The sequence below is a fragment of the Schistocerca cancellata genome, chromosome 7 (assembly GCF_023864275.1).
Source record: "Schistocerca cancellata isolate TAMUIC-IGC-003103 chromosome 7, iqSchCanc2.1, whole genome shotgun sequence".
Taxonomy (NCBI): domain Eukaryota; kingdom Metazoa; phylum Arthropoda; class Insecta; order Orthoptera; family Acrididae; genus Schistocerca; species Schistocerca cancellata.
The window spans coordinates 176203773-176221469 of NC_064632.1; the positions used below are offsets into that span (position 1 = coordinate 176203773).

General features: G+C 37.1%; 2 protein-coding genes across 3 annotated transcripts; one reads left to right on the forward strand and one right to left on the reverse strand.

Annotated features, from left to right (window-relative positions):
- Positions 1–1656: 1656 nt before the first annotated feature.
- Positions 1657–15826, reverse strand: LOC126091846 (ubiquitin-40S ribosomal protein S27a). 2 transcript variants are annotated; one of them, XM_049907105.1, is made up of 4 exons: positions 15703–15826; positions 11192–11302; positions 6589–6806; positions 1657–1869 (listed from the first exon to the last, which is right to left on the reverse strand). In XM_049907105.1, exons 2-4 carry the CDS (start codon positions 11292–11294, stop codon positions 1720–1722), a joined length of 471 nt encoding a protein of 156 aa, XP_049763062.1. In that variant the 5' UTR covers positions 11295–11302; positions 15703–15826; the 3' UTR covers positions 1657–1719. The 2 variants fall into 2 exon arrangements, with proteins under 2 accessions (XP_049763062.1, XP_049763061.1); XM_049907104.1 differs by lacking the exons at positions 1657–1869; positions 6589–6806; positions 11192–11302 and adding an exon at positions 11404–12295 and having other exon boundaries at positions 15703–15798.
- A 344-nt stretch (positions 15827–16170) lies between these two features.
- Positions 16171–17273, forward strand: LOC126092298 (ATP synthase subunit O, mitochondrial). Its single transcript, XM_049907817.1, has one exon. The coding sequence runs from the start codon at positions 16243–16245 to the stop codon at positions 16870–16872; it is 630 nt and encodes a 209-aa protein (XP_049763774.1). The 5' UTR covers positions 16171–16242; the 3' UTR covers positions 16873–17273.
- Positions 17274–17697: the final 424 nt, after the last annotated feature.

Genomic DNA, 17697 nt, shown 5'->3' on the forward strand with positions numbered 1-17697 from the left:
CTACATGCTACAAATTTGCCAACACACCATGTGATACAAATTGTAGGTATAGTACCAGTGATGTGCAAGGTATACATGGCTCACTCCTGAGCACCACTCCTCCCTGCAGTTGTCACCAACCCCCTTCAACCCCACATCCTTCACACCATTACCATATTTACTCGAATCTAAGCCACACTTTTTTTCCAGTTTTTGTAATCCAAAAAGCCGCCTGCGGCTTAGAATCGAGTGCAAAGCAAGTGGAAGTTCTGAAAAATGTTGGTAGGTGCCGCCACAACGAACTTCTGCCGTCTAATATATGTAGCGCTACACAGGCATGCTTAGTAGGCACAAAGATAAATACTGGCGCCAAAACCTCTGCATCAGTAAATAAATTTAAAAAAAAAGTGGAAGACGAGCTTTTTTTTCTCCGCCCCAAGTTTCGACCACTGCACGTTCATTCATTATCCAATGAAGTAAATACAAATTCTGTATTGTTCATCTTCGAATGTAGCAGAATTTCAATGTACTACGAAAATCCGACATGCAAGACTGTGTCAATATGGCCAACTCTACTTTCTGAATTTTTTCCTACCTGTGAGAAGAGATTGTTGCTAATAGGAACCTGATGAAATGTGAATCACATGCAGTATTCTCTTCACCATAAGAATAATACGAATATCAACATTTTGTCATGTATTCTTTCGTGTTTTGCTGCTATCTCATTTAAATCCTGCCTGCCTAATAAACTACGAAAGTAGTGAGACAACAGCAAACACGGAAGAATATGCGTATCGTGTCATGTTTATATTCTTATGCCTAATAGTGATACTGTCAGAAATGAAGCACGGCAACTGACTATATTTTTAATTCTAAGATGACTAATTTCTGTGCAGAATTTGATGTACTTTAAGAAGCGGCCGCAAAGATTTACAAACGGAGAAACATTTTCGCCTAACTCTCGTTCAGAACATGTTCTATCATGCGCAGTCTTATTTGGTTCTTGTTTATCATTATCAAAGAAAGCAACAGTGTAAGTAACAACAAATAGCAGTCTCTTGCCATTGTTTCGCTAATGAGATGCTTACTCTTTTTTTTTAATTTTTAGCGGCGGTAGTGCGCACAAAAGCAAGCCACGCCGCGAGCGGCGACAGGCCGTAAACACGCACTATCAGAATGCGACAAACAATGCATGACACAGTACAGTAATGCATTTTCAGCTTAGAGTGACGTAAACACCTATAACAAAGAAAACGGCACTTATCAGATCAAAGCAAAATAAGCAATCGATTCAAACCAGACGAAGCACGTGAAAAAGGAACGGTACCCGTATAAATATGGACGGAGCGCCTGACGCATAGCAATGGCTACCTGGTAAAGCTTAACTGCTAAGCTTACCACTCGAACCAAACTACTGTAGCTGTATCGTCATTCATTCGACCTAAATTGTGTCTCATATTACAATGGACCAACTTTGTTTCGATTTGGAGGTGCGGTCTAAAACTTTACTCTCCCCTTGAATTTCGAGTCTCAAATTTCAGGTGCGGCTTAGATTCGGGACATTTTTTTCCTTTATTTCGAGTCTCATTTTTCAGGTGCGGCTTAGATTCGAGTAAATACGGTATACAACCCTACAAAAAAAACGGTTAAGACTGTTCCACAGTGAAACTAAACAAAAATATTTGATATTTTTTATTTGTCAGTAATATTACAATGCCAAGAAACCATACAGCAACATGTTCATGCTTCATCAGGTTTGCTGAACACTAGTGTGTGCCCGCACTTTCCACAGTAATGCCTATCTTCCATGGCAGCCATGAATACACCAGCACCACACTGTTCTGATGGGCATTCACGGCGGAGGCGATGAATCTTCCCATTTTCATCAACCTGAAAACCGAAGGACGTTTTTATTTATTAACACATTTGTGTTAGATAATTCTTGCCACAGTTACGATATCACATATAATAATGTCACTACAAATTTATGTCTAACAAACAGTTACAGTGATTTAGGCAATAATTAGTCATCTTTTATGACAGGTTGGCATCAATAATGAACACATCATGCTGAAAACACACTCTCACTAATCTACACTCGGCTAATACTGTACTGTACTTTCAAACCACCGAGAAATTACCACACTGCAAAAACTAATTGATTGTGTGTTTCGAGTCAAAATCTGGCAATACAATTTTATAATAAATTCAGCATTTTGCTCTTGTAATACAGTGATATCTTCTGATGATTCAATATTCATATAGTAATACCTTTAATAGCTGTTCGAGCTGAAGCATATTTGAACACTAAATGTGGCAAATTACAAAAATGAGATGCATTTTCTATTGTCTTCAGTTAAAAAACACTTTGATGCAGCTCTTCACATTAGTTATCCGGTACAAGCTTCTTCATTGCTGCACAACTACTGTAATGTGCACCCATTAGCACCAGCTCACTGTGCTCTAGCTTTTCTCTCCCAAATTTTTACAATTCCTTGATACCTCAGGATGTGTCTTATCACCCAAATCCCTCTTTTAGTCAGGTTGTGCAATAATTCTTTTTTTCCTTGACTTAATATCATAGTTATTTGAAAGAGCAATTTCATTTTCTGCATTTTTCTTTATCACCCTTTTCAAAAGCTTCCTTTGGCCTGAACTGCTAATTATCCATGTCTCACTTTCTTCCAAGATTATACTTGCCTTGTCTGATTAAACAATGTCAACAACAAACCTCAAGTTTTTATTTCATGTCCCTCAACCTTTACCACTCAAAATTTCACCCTGGTTTTCTTTACTGCTTGTTAACGGCACAGACTGAACAACAATGCGGATAGTCCACATCACTGGCTCCACTGCCTTCTATAACACTGCTTCCCTTTCATGTCCCCGGACTCCTAAATTACGTTTGGCTTCTGTACAAATTTTAAATAATCTTTCACTTCCTTTATTTTATACATGCTGCCACATAATTTTAAAGTGTATTCCAGTGAACAAGCTTTCTTTAAATCCACAAATGCTGTGAACATATGTTTGCCCTTTTTCAATCTTATTTTGTGTTATATGGTCTGGCAGTATATATAAAGGGACATGAACAGTGCAGATGCTGACCTAACAAGACATTCTGTGTATTCCTGTGAGAAGCAGTATCAGCATCTAACAGTTTGTAAGATCGATCTGTCTGTGTCTGGTCAAACCATGGCACATTAGTGGGGAATTCAAATTTGACAGTGATGTTTGACTATTGGGAACATTATGGAGACATACTTAATGTTCTGGTCAAAGACATCTGACCACCATAACAGAGGATCACCATATTGTGTACTAAGCATATCTTAACCTCTTTATAGCTACACCTGCATCTGAGAACAGATAACAGACTCCCACAAAATTCCACATCATCCCGCACCATTGGTTAGAGATTTGCAGCACCTGGATTAAGAAATAACAAACCCATGTGTAAGCTGCTGCTAACATCACAACAAACAGCTGCATTTGGAGTGATGCCACGATAGAGAAGCAGGGATGGCTGAAGAATGTAATCAGACTGCATTCATTCAGTGATGAATCACTGTTCGTACTATCCCAAATTGCCAAAGTATGACAGCGAACTGAAGAGAGGTCCTGTTCTTTCAATGTTTAAAAGATTGTCCTGTGGGGAGCCATGCAGTATAACTTCAGGTCACTGTTGGTAGTCATTGAGAGAACTCTCAACAGCACACAAGTCATGGCCATCCTGCAACCTCATGTATTACCTTCCACGTGACAGTACCATATTGATATTTTGCAACAACAGAACAAAGCTCATTCACACATGGCATATATTTCTATGAACTGTGTGTGATTAAGTAGTCTGTGGCCAGCTAGGCCTGGTCTGTCCCCACTAGAATGTGTGGGTTTATTGGAAGGAAATTTCTTTTGATGTCAAGATCACTAAGTATTATTTATCTCACGATGACCGGTTTCGACAGAACTTTGCCATCTTCTGATCGACAAAGTTAAATGATCAATGACAGTAAAGGCAAATTTTATAATACTGTTAAAGAACAGTTTTCCAGAAGATGGTAGAATATAATAAAATAAATTAACAGTGGGAACACATTCCACATTCAATACAGTATAAGCACATTGGTTTGTCAGTAATAAGATGAAAATATAAAATAAACAACTCCAATGTGGTCACTGAAGTGACATGTAAAATATCACGTCATGCACCTATCAAGGTAGGAACTGAATGAATGTGCAACCCAGAGCAGAGCATAAAATTGCAGAAATTGTCAACAGTAAATTATTTTTTTTACTGATAACATTGTAAATTCTCTGCACGGGATACGCTTCATTGTTGGTGTTCCCTCTCCTCTAAGACAGTGTAATTACAGTATTAACCTAAGCCATCAGTAACAATACCAGAGAAGGACAGTTGCTACTCACCATATAGCGGAGAACCTGAGTCGCAATAGGCGCAACAAAAAGATTCACACAATTACAGCTTTCGGCCATTTGAATTTGTAAAATGATTAGCAGAACTCTTTCAGTTATGATAGTTAACCTCCAACAAATATAGCTTCATAACTTTATCTAGTTTTAATATATTGGGTATATTTGCCCTTACCATTACGGCATTAAGTTCGTCACTTTGCAAACACCATGTACAGGAAGGAACTTACACTGTTTAGGCTGTTATATGAAACCGTGTTGCCTCCAAGAAATGACAACGCCCTTGGCAGGCTCCGACTAATCCAGACTATACCCAGGCCACTGAAACATGTCACTTGAAGGTCACTCACCAAGTGCCGTAAAGTTGGCAACTTAACCAACAAGTGAGGAACACGAAGTGCTGTATCTTCTGAACCAATAACAACATGAACAAAAGCTGGTTCCGGCGTCTATGCTATCATGTTACTGGCTTCCGTGTAAACACTGTATGATAGTGCAAACTGCCTACTTTTGTATTGTGTTACTGCCTTGACTACAGTTTCTGTTTATTAAACAATGTCATCAAAACTGTCATTCACCAAGCGACAATCTACTGCACCATGGAGTGCCATTAAATAGCCAGGCTTTGGCATTTCTACAGTGGACGCCTGGGTTTTACGAGCAAGAAAATTTGTTTCTCTTCATGGGCATGAGTAGATTCCCACCGATAAAGTTTTGAAGCGTACCTCGAAAACTCTAGGACTCCGTCAAAGAACAGTTGTAAGAAAGAGGTGCTACTTAAAGACTTATAAGACACTGAAATAAACAGTGTGGAAGAAAGCCCTGGTAGGAAAAACTGTTTTTAAGTACTACTCGAAAGAATAAAAAAGCATCTCCATCCTGATACAGATATTTGTTCTTTCAAATCCGGTGCAATTTGTATACAGATATTATAGAGGGAAAGAATACTCCACAATAGCGAAGTTGCTAATTTCTTTAAAAGAAAGTGAACTTTTCTCATGGGGGAAATTTCACTTAAGATGGTATTAATAAGTATGGGCTTCCATTTTAGAAAGTTAGATGGATGAAAACTAACTTGAAAAAGGTCACATCGCTGCAGCTTTTACCATTTTCTTACACAACATTGTAGGAAAGGACCGTCATACGGTTAGACAAAACACGGGTCAATGCTGGAGAATCAGTTGAGAAATGCTGGACAGATGATACTCTGAATAGCAGAGGTCATCAGCCAACAGGAAAAGGATCCAGACTAAATGTGGCTCATGCAGGATCTTCGAACGGCTTTGTGCCTGAAGGACATTTTTTCGATCGAGAAAAAACAGTGAATATAATGAGGATATGGACCACCCATAGTTTCTACAGTGTTTGTGATGGACAACACATCTTACCATTCCATGATTTTAGATAAAACTCCCACCACTAGTGACTAAAGAAACTATGGTGCAGCGGTTGCAGGCAAGAGACATTGCTGAGGAGATGAGCATGACAAAGCTGCTGTTATATTCACTGCCTGTGACGCCTAAATACATTTTAGATGAAATTGCAAGTGAACAGGGTCACTTAGTAACTGGATGGAATTGAGCCTTTATCCCCCCTCTCCCTGTGTGTGTGTTCTAGTAGGCTATGCACTTTTTGCTTAATTTCTTGCTACGAGTGTGCATAGTGTGTTCTTTGGTATGTTTAGGTTCACATTATTATACAATGTTTTACATGTAGCTATTACGCTAACAACTTTGAACAACTTTTCATAGATATTGTCATTACTTCAGGTGTTAATACACAGTTTCATACACTATTAAACCTTGGTCTCCATCTCCATTGTTAGAAAATTGTACTTTGTTGTACTTACATATAAACATTCATTGTAGCTTATATTTACAATACATACTTCGGAGTTGTGAGCGTGTGCAGAGGCAGCTACTGCAACCTCGCAATCACAGTATAGTAAACTACACACAAGCTGTCCCATGACATGTTTTACCGGCCCAGGTTTAGTCACCTGTGAAAGGTGCCCACTAACTACCAATCACCCATGAATAGAAACATAAATGAAATTTAGACAGTAATTCATTGTTTCATGTTAATTTTCTACCTGTGTTCAGATCTTTAGGCGATTATTGCCGATACCAATGCTTTACAGAATGGAAGTCAAGTCTTGCGTACTTATGTACTTACCTTATAGAACTTCAGGACTGAAAGCTTAACCTTCTTCTTCTTGTGCTTAATTTTTTTGGGTGTTGAGTAATTCTTCTTCTTTCGCTTCTTAGCACCACCACGGAGCCTCAAGACAAGGTGTAAAGTAGATTCTTTCTGGATGTTATAATCAGACAATGTTCGGCCATCTTCCAACTGCTTGCCAGCAAATATAAGCCTTTGCTGATCTGGGGGAATTCCTGATTAAAAATGACACAAATATTAAAATGAACAGCAGATTAGATACAACAATTTTGATGATTTGCAAGAGCATTCTTTAAATCATTAATATATTTCTAAAAAACCTATCCACTTGTTTTGCACTGCCTGAACTGTGTATTATGCAAATACCAGACTAAAGAAAAATTGACAGTGTAGGATACTTTGTCACCAGCATATTGCATCTAGGACCACGAATTTCAAAGTGGTCATTATTTGATAAAATTCCAATTTATCCTACTTACTACAGAGAAGTGATGGGCCACCAAGTGTTTTTCTTACTTTCAATAAATTCAGCAAAGGCCACCAAAACTAAACAAAGAGTATCCTCTCACAAAATGGACACTTAACATGTCACAGCTCATATCAAATTTTAAATGTGTGTACCCTTTTTCCTTCCCCCCCTCTTTGCCCTTTGCCTCTACTTTCCGAAGATGGTGTTCAATGAGATGCTAATTACAGAATCAGGTGTGTGCTATACTATTCTCATACTAGATGGAAGTTACTTCTCGACAAAATGAGAAATGTTCCAGGCACCTACTAATTGTCTTATCAATACTAGATAGTACTTGCTGTTAAATAGCAAATGTTCTCATAAGGCAGTGATAAGCCATGGTAGATTTTCTGTCGTATCTCAGTTAATATATATTGCATTATAGTAGACATTTTCCAGTATCAGTTGAGTAATCTAATACCAAAGAGGTCACTTCAGATCAAACATTCACATTAATTCTAAGAAGAATATTTGTTTGAACAGTAAATGTACTAAATAAAAATTTTATTGTTACCTGTAAGTTTTACATACACACAAGAGACAGCAGTTCATGCATTACATCTGAAATCAACAGCTCTGACGACAAAATAGAGACAATTTGGAATGTGTGTGTGAGAAACAGAAGCTCTCCCTTCCAACAGTGTCAAAAACACTGTTGTTAACATTAACAAAATTATGAAGTAAATTTGGTACTCACCATATAGCAGAGATGCCTAGTTGCAGATAGGCACAACAAAAAGAAAGCTTTCACCCAGTAAGGCCTTCGCCAAAATAGACCCCCTACAAACACACACACACACACACACACACACACACACACACACACACACACACACACACACACAGGCATGAAAACAATGCTACAATTAGCCTATTTGGCCTCAGTTGCTGTCTTTCTGTGAGACAGGTCATATCTGTTTGTAGAGCGGCCTTATCATTCCACTTGTATTGGTCATACCTGTTTGTAGTGCAGCTTTGTCATTCCACACTATAAAGTATGTTTTAAGTGAATTAGTGCAGAGTTAATTGCAATGCAAAATGTGAATTCATGCACTGTTTGAAAATTACTAAAGCACTGTGTCATTTGACCAAGCTGAGTCAACACCAGCAAGATATGATATTGATGCAATCCAATATAAACTTTCCACAGACCAAGAAAGTGCTACTATGTGGACATCACACATACTATTACTTAAAAGTTTTTGAAACTGCAAGAACTTTTTGTGATCCTTTCAAAAAACACAAACAGTTAAACAATCTGAAGTCAGTTCACTTGTCTAAAACAGTAAGTGCTAAGAGAATCTATGTAAAACCAGGCCAAAAACTATGCACAACATGTCTTAAGATTTGTGGACAAAAACCTGAAATCAGTGATAGAAATGAAGGTAACAGGTGACCCAGATATGACATTTCACAAATCAGTAGTAAAAAGTCGAAGTATTGAGAGTGCAAATTAAACTTTACATGAACTAAGATGCACTCCCTTAAAAGTTCTCCCCATTTAAAATCACACCAAGGCTTCATATGTCAAAAAAGCTGGAAAAAGTGAAGCATGTTTTGGAACAAAAAGTGTGCCAGGCATTAGATTGCAGTATTGAAGATTTTGGCTGCAGAGAAGAAAAATTTGATGGTGAAATTGTTAAGGAAGCGATAGATTTTGATGTCACGATATTGTTAATGAGAGAAAATGGGTAGTGTAAGAGTACATGAAAAATCCAAATTTCAACTTTGGCTCCACCCTCTTCGTCAAAAGAAAATGTCAGAATTCAATATTAGAAAATATGTGGATTGATAAGCAAGGAAACTAAAAACAGAAATGGGTATTTTATCAACTCTTAAACCAAAAACGGGGAAGTTATTGCTGATGAAGTAAAGATTGTCACCAATTTCTATCAAGATGTGATCCAACAAATTGTAAAACTGCTTTTGGATGTGGGACACACTGAAGAAAGATACTCTGAAAACGAGTATGTTTAATCACTGTGATGATTGTCCTCGTGATAAACTGTCAGAATTATTAAAACTGAAATTAGCTGACAAAGGTGCTGATCATGACATTGAGTTCAGCCAGTTGATAAACACAGATCATAGGGCAGAACTGGTAAAGCAGTCTGCAACTGTTAGTGAATACGTAGACTTTTGCTAACTTAAACCACACTCATTTATATCTAAGCGTCAGTCAAAATCATTGAAAAATTATAGAAAATCTAACTCCAGAAAAAGTTAAAAAATTTGTGAGCGCACAAAAACAATTTTTCTATTGATGTTGAGGATTCCTTTTTTACTACTAGCCATGGTAAATCTGTGCGCAATGGTTTGGGAGGAAATATAAAACGTACTGAGAAGAGCTAGTTTTCAACTAGCAAATAACGCACAAATAACTGCATCTGATGTTTACAATTTCTGCGAAGTTAATATTGATAAAAGGTTTTTTCTCAATTCTCCGAGAAAGTACGTAGATTTTCTACACAAAATCCTCGATAAGAGATTTTCGACAACCCACACATTCGTTCAATGAAAATGCCCCACATGGGATCATGCACTTATCCAACAAAATTGTTTTGTAGCAGTTGTGTGTGACAGGTGGTACTCTGCCATGTCAAATGTCAGATAACGTCTCCACCCATCTGAACCAGCATTGTCATTGATTTGGCTTGTCACTGTTTTAGCTTGAGACTGAAGACTTTTTTGTGCTTTTAGAAAACATTTTATGTGCTGTTGGTATATCTAAAACATCATTTGGCACAATGTATTACTTTAATGAAAAAGATACGAAGTCAACACGACAATCTGTCACAATAGATTAAAAACAGAGACACTATTAAGGAGTTTCAATGATAGTTTAAGGGATCTTCACTGCTGAACATTTACATTTTAAATTAACATTAGTGTGACCAGAATTTGGCACCCTAAATAAAGTCGATCTGTGCAATAAAAATGTTTCATTTAAATTTATAACTTTTGGCTCTGTACTTTCATGAGGGAGCCTTAATATAGGTTGTCAGTTTACATAAACTGATTTGAATGATCTGAACAATGATGTGATATTATGTTAAATAAGCATCCAAAATCTATCATACTCAGGGTGCTGCATTGATAAAAATAAATCCTGTATCAGGCATCAAAGTGTTTTACATATTTAAAACTCATTGTTTGGCCCACAACAGCTTAAGTTTATTTTCTATATTCCCATAAGTCAAGAATATTTAATTTTTCCAATGAAGACACATCCCTTCTGTGACGGCACTTACATTTGTAAAAAATTTTTACATTAACTACTGCCATGCAGAAAGTTTCATGAACATCTGAAGCAGTGGGTGTCAGGTATGGATTAACTTTTTAGAATTTATTTTCATCAAGTATCGCGATTTCAGATGTGTGTCCATTTGTAGAAAACCAATTAATTATTTTATTTTATTACAATGTGTCTTGGGAATTATTTAAGACCAATTATAAGTTCCCATCAGGCTGGAGAAATATGATAAGCATTTTTCAATGTGTGTCTACTTTGTCTGGAAATTAGAAAGTGACATTTGTGTTTTTCTTTGTAACTTTACTGCATCAATAATTACATGTCTTAAGTATGGGCATCTCTCAACTTGTGGAAAAAAATTCCTTTGCACAACTAAACAGTTCACTACCAACACAAACATGGCTTTGAAATCAATTACAATTGATAGGAGAGAACATCTTGCAACAACTCACATTCTGAAAAGAATCCTAATAATGCCTATATAAACATAAAACAGAATATTCTTCAGGGAATAAAGAGTGGTTAGGTGATCTAACTTTCTGGATCTCACCTGTTTTCTTCACAGCATTAGATTTTAAATCAGGTATACCAAAACTAAATATTTATACACAAGATGATGTGCTTGACCTACATTCAGTATTAACCCCTGTATACCATGCTAAACAATGTCATGATTGCCAAATTAAAATTATAGTGAAGTATGATGGCAAACAAATAATTCACTGATGTGCTGCTAAAAAGTTTTACACAACTCAGATACCCACTGTTGGCAAACACAGAAAATGACCTCCCATTCCAGTGGGTTTTGACCCAATATATTAATTTACAATGTTACAAACCTTCTTTATCCTGGATTTTGGCTTTAACATTTTCGATTGTATCCGAAGCTTCTACTTCTAAGGTGATAGTCTTCCCCGTCAAAGTCTTCACAAATATCTGCATTTTGAATTCTGTAAAAGTTTCAAGTAAGAATATCACTACTAATACTCAATAAATGTGCAATAAGGTGTGTAAATGGCAGTGCATTCTAAAAGGAACTGTTTCACTCAAATGGTTTATACAATTCTGTACTTTATTATGCAAACAAATACATCACATTGTAGTCATATTATAGACAACCATTAGCACATAGCTCAAGATCAGAAAACATTATACAAGCAGCACAGCATTAATGCAACCATCATTTTCTGGATTGTTTGTGACTTGTGCATACTTTCCCCAGACCACCTTGCCAGCCTGTGTCACAAGACCCAGTTCACTTATATTAACTTCTATTACTGTTCCCTTGGTAATTACACCTAATGATGTATACATGGGTGAATTTGGGTTACGCTTAACTCCAATAATTGGTAGGCAGAATGTTGCCTTCAATTCTGGATGTGTTACGTGTGCCTTACGGAACCGCAATGCCATGGGTCTAATAAATCTTTCAAATTTAGGTGGTTTACGAGTGAATCCCTCCCCCACAAAAGTCACTTTCGTAACAAGACGTTTCCATGCTTTGCGACGCGATTTGCCCGTGCGAAGAACTTTGAAAACCTCCGAGTCAGCCTGTGCACGAACTTTGGGTAATGGAACATCCCATTTGCCTGCTTTCTCTTTACGCTTCTGTTTCACCATATTGGACAGAACTTTGGCACGCTGTTGGACCTCACGATCCAGAAGATACACTGGCAAAGCTCCACCTGACGGCTCCCCATCACCAACACGGTTTTTGGTACGTTTCAACTCGTGGGCACGAATTTTCTTCTTTGTCTGGATCTTCTCATTGCGGCGTTGGCGGTTGAGCATTTTGGCCTTGAGGCCACGAGTCTTGCGTGCTCTTTCAGCTCGTTTGTGAGGTTCACGTGCTTCCCGCTTGCGCACCCGCTCATCGTGGTCAAGCCTGCGCCCATAGAGGCGCCGATGGCGTTCGATGTACTCGTTCTGTGGCATGGTCCTCCCTGAAATATTTCACTCTCTCACAGCTCTTATGTGTACAGAACTGTAGCAAAATTCAGAAGGCATACTAACAGCATAGATAAACTTACAAACTAACTCCCCACTAACAGAGCTGGCAAGAGGCACAGGAAAATATCCAGAATACAACATCCTTGTTTACATGCTGTTTAATAATGGGTCAGTCCATATCAGTCAAAGAGTTAGACCTTGGGGTTATATTAATTAGTTTTTGGTACACAGTGACCACAAATAACATCCCTTTTTTCTGTCTAAATAGATTTTTTTACAAGTTTATTAAACAATTCAAAGTGGAGAAAGGATGAAATCTTGAGAAAATTGAGAACATTAAACTACAGAAGTACCAAGATTTTAGTAACTAATTATAAAAAAAATCAGTACTTCTGTCAAAAACTGAACAGAGGTATTGGGTTTAAGGGGCCACCCACACATTCAATATTTATTGTGCAATCACTGTGTCAAGACATTGCGCATAAATCTAGACCACGAACTGCAGAATATTTTTGCCCGACATTCATTCTGGGATGCATCAGAAATACGGCTTCAGAGCAAATGTGTTGACACTATGCAGAATTTACATGAATTACTACATGCCACAAAAGAAAATCAAGAGGAGACAGCAATGGGCAAAAATGTGGCATGGACAGTGTACAACATGTTGCTAAAATAACTTGCAGCATAGCCAGATGGCTATCTTAAGTTTTCAACAATGGACTAGGAATCTTTCAATGAACTGGTGAACTTCATTACAGCTTACATACATGTAAAAGATTCTGTTCATACATGTATTGGATGTCAGTTTCCACACTGCTGGAAGTGCTCTATAAACCTGAAAAGTAATATAATTACTGCAGAGGGTCAGTAATTAGTGCTGTTAGACCTATGTATTTCTGAAACAAATAATTCAAGCTTCCAAAATAAACAAATAAGCAGCTTCATTGTTACTTTTCATACTCAAACACTTTTCAGATGTTTCTGCAGCTGTTTACTGAGTAAGCATTAAATGTGAACGGTCAAACTATTCCCCTGAATGCATTTAAGCAGATAAACCCTTCCTCCTTTCTTATGTGTTCATATTGGATCATTACCTGTTGTTTTTGTGTCTGCAAATAACGAAGTCTCAACAGGAACTGCCACGTATTGCACAATACCACTCCTACCCAGTGCAATATATTGCGTTTTAAAAGCTATGCAGCCACCAATATAATGGGAAAAACATCAATACCATTCTCAGCCCATCAATATGGTTACTCAGTATTGCACAATAAATACAATGCAAGACCCCTTTAAAACAAAAACTGAATTACATGTTCATTAAACCCATCATATATAACTTACACATAATTCAAGCAATAAATGTACACCTCAACAGGAACAACTGCATAATCCTAAAGACATCTGCATGTATTGCGCTGCTGATCCAATGGTACAGCTAAGCTTTATACTCAAACTTTTAGCAAAATCATATGTTGAGAGATCTTGTTCCTTTAACATTATTTTGTAAAAACGGAAGACCAACTTTGTACAGAAATATGAAACAATAGAAGCTCTGGTAGTAGTAGCAGACATTACCACAGGTAGATGTCTACTGAATCAATTCGTTATAAACTGTAGAGTAATTCTGAACAAATTATAAAAAGCTGGGTAATTAGGATATTGGACCTGAGGCTGCTGAGCGAGCAACGATTGACAAGAATAGGGGATAGGAATGCAGCAGAAGACAAGAGGACAGCTTAAATGAGTGAAATAGTGATGGCAGCAGACGATCAAATCTGTAAAAAAGGACAACTAGTAGAAATCCTTGGATAGCAGTAGAGATGTTGAATTTATGCAAAGACAGAAGAAAATATAAAAATCTAAAGAGAGACTGACAGGAAGTGTAAAAATGGTAAACAGGAATGGCTAGAGGACAAATGTAAAGATTCAAAAGCATATATAACAATGGGAACGATAGATACTGGCTACAAGAGAATTGAAGATGTCTTTGGAGAAATGAGAAGCAGCTGTATGAACATCACCAGAGATATGTACTTTAAGGCAATGTTATAGAAACGAATGAGGGTGTATGTAAGATGAGATAGGAGACAGGATACTGCAAGAAGGATCTGAGAGCAATCAAGGACCTAACTCAAAACAAGACCTCAGGAGTAAACAAAATTCCGACCGATCTACTGATAGCCTTGGGTGAGCCAGTCGTAAAAATCCTCTTCTATCTGTGTGCAATGTGCATATGACAGGCAAAATAGCCTCAGACTTCAAGAAGAGGATAATTCCGAAGAAAGCCAGTGCTGACAGGTGTGGATATTACCAAAATAAGTTTAATTTTAGTCACAGTTGCAAACAATTCTTTACAGAAGAAGAATGGAAAAACTGGTAGAAGCAAGCCACAGGGAAGATTAGTTCGGATTCTGGAGAAATGTTGGAACAAGGCAATACTGACTGTACAACTTATTTAAGAAGACAGGTTAAAAACAAGCAAACCTATGTATGTAGCATTTGTAGTCTTAGCAAAAGCTTTTGCAAACACTGATTGGAGTACTCTTTGAAATTCTGAAGGTAGTAAGTGTAAGAAACAGGGAGCAAAAGGCAATTTCCAGCTTGTGCTGGAACCAGACAGCAGTTTTAAGAGTAAAAGGGAATGAAAGGGAAGGAGTGGTTGAAAAGAGTGAGCCAGGATTGTAGCCTGATTGAGATGTCAGGTTGAAAGCCTATCTTGTTAGTTGCCAAGCCTACAAATGATAAGGCCAAATAAAAAGTTGTGGCACCGAAATACCAAAAATTTACTGTGTTTACTGTGGACTGAACACAAAAATACAACCTGCAACTGCACGAAAAAATTACTTCAGCAATTTCTGCAGGATTGCAACCAGCGCCAATAAAGTATCTATAAAAAGAAAAGTACCCGATGTAATCTATTGAATGTGCAACACGAACCATTGCATGTGGTAAATATGGCCTAACTATTGCGTTTCGTGGTGACGTACCTAATTTCTTCGGAAATATTTTTAGAGAATTTACAAATACAGAGCTACAGTGGTCTAATAATTACGAGCAGCAACACCTTAGGAACCTACAACTTTTTAAATAAGTTTCGGTAGTACTGTAAGCACGTCAAAAAGCTTTTACACCTACGGACCTTAGAATATATAAATGCCAATGAAAACAATTTTAATAATAGCTATTAAGGACCAAACAAGTATGAGATTCAACACTAATCCCACTAAAACCTATATTCCATGCTGCACATGGCTGCGAACACGTACCTAACACACGATATTAACTGTTGCTAAATTGATTGCTCGCCAACTACACTTAATGAACAATGCATAACTTAATAAAGTTAAAATTAGATAAAATTACCAACTTTCTATTCATTCCCCATAAAACATACCTTATATCCACACGTTAACTAGGTTCAACACGAAATCTCTACCATACTGCTCTACAATGCAGAGAACCAGAGAAACTTTGCCGAGTAACACTTCCGGTGCACTACGTCATTTCCTGCATAGTAGTCATTTTCATAACTAGTCGTATTCAAATTTTGTATTACAAGTTTAAAATATTTACAATAAAATAAATTATGATTTTACAGAATGTCACATCTTTCATAATTTTTAATGTTTCTTTATATATTATCACAGAGACGACATCTGAAGAAAGTAGGAATAATACGTCGTAAATTTACATGACTATCATATTACCAGTCTTTGCAGTAAAAGCAGACTCATATTACCAGTCTTTGTAGTAAAAGCAGACTGAATTTTTAGTTTTTTTTATTTTAAACCATATAACTTTTTTTCGTATTATCAGAGATTTTGCGTTTGCTCTCGTGTTGCTACAATCGAGAACAGGCTATCGAATTTACATAACATCTGTGAAGGATCATTCATTCTGGGCCTTCCTGGTTTGGTTTGGTGAAGAAGTGAGGATGGCTGCGGTTAGATTTGGAATAATTGCAAGATCAATGAAAACATCTGCTGCTCAGCAGCAGATGGTAAAACCACCTGTGCAAGTTTTCGGACTTGAGGGGAGGTACGCAAGTGCTCTCTACTCAGCAGCCTCAAAGTTGAAACAGTTAGATGCAGTGGAAAAAGAATTAACGAAATTCCAGCAGACGATTCGAACCGATGTTAAACTCCGAGAATTCATTGAAAATCCTACGCTGAAACGCCACACAAAAACAGAAGCAGTAAAACAAATTGCAAGTAAACTTGCGCTTTCGCCACCTACGGCAAATCTTGTTACATTACTGGCGGAGAATGGCCGGCTGAAAAGTCTTGAAGGTGTTATTAATTCGTTCAAGACAATTATGGCAGCTTACAGGGGAGAAGTAGTTTGTGAAGTTGTGACTGCCAGCGCTCTCGATGATGCTACGAGGAAGGAACTGGAAGATGCACTGAAGGGACACCTAAAGCAGGGGCAGACATTGGTGCTAAACACGAAGGTCGACCCAGCAATAATTGGAGGTATGATTGTGAGCATCGGTGATAAATATGTTGACATGAGTACCGCGAGCAAAATAAAGAAATATACTGATCTTATTTCTGCTGCAGTGTAAGACTAAGTTTATTGATTAGCAAGGTTGACAGAAACCTGTTCTACAGCATCAAGTTCATAGTGATACATGCAAACCTTTAGTGTTTTACAATAAACTGGAATTAAAAAAAAAAAAAAACTTCCATTTTCATTGAAAACTGTTTTGCATAAACCTCGGTTTGTTTATATGAATATATACTGAATGGTTTGTAATTATTACGTGTTTGTTTAATTATGACCAGAATTCACGATATTTTCAATCATTAAATGTTACCGGAAATAATATATTTAAAGCGAACTACTGTGAAATAATGCACTGGTGCAATACACGTTTTGTCTTGTGCTCTTTGTCTGTTGCAGATTATGTAGTTTTCTGTTAATGGAACTGTTGTTTAGATTAATAAATTACTCATGGAACTGCTACTTTTGTTTGTTTCACTTGAGTAATCTACTCAGGTCATGGTGTAAACATTGTCAGTTTAATCATATATTGTCAAATACATATTGAGTCTCAGTACAAAGTCAATAGGATCTTCTTACTGCTGGATATTCTTACTATGTAGTTTTGTTTGCGACTTTTTGACAAACGACAAAATAATATAGGTAAGTTAACTGGATTAAAAGATGCTGAAAAATGTTCCTTGAACTAGATAACTGTTACTTAAATGGTACGAGTTACCACCACCACCACCACCACTTGTACTAAAGAATACTGACAAGCAGGTAGGGAACAACAAACTCTATGTATAGTGCAGAATAAAAAATTAAAAAAGAATTATAGAGTTGTCATAATTGACAAATGCGCTACACTGAATCAGTAATTAAAGCTCACTTTGTTGACAGTCTT

Bases quoted from the DNA above. Each gene is read 5' to 3' on its own strand.
- LOC126092298 (XM_049907817.1), top strand. From the start codon at position 16,243: ATGGCTGCGGTTAGATTTGGAATAATTGCAAGATCAATGAAAACATCT.
- LOC126091846 (XM_049907104.1), bottom strand. From the start codon at position 12,287: ATGCCACAGAACGAGTACATCGAACGCCATCGGCGCCTCTATGGGCGC.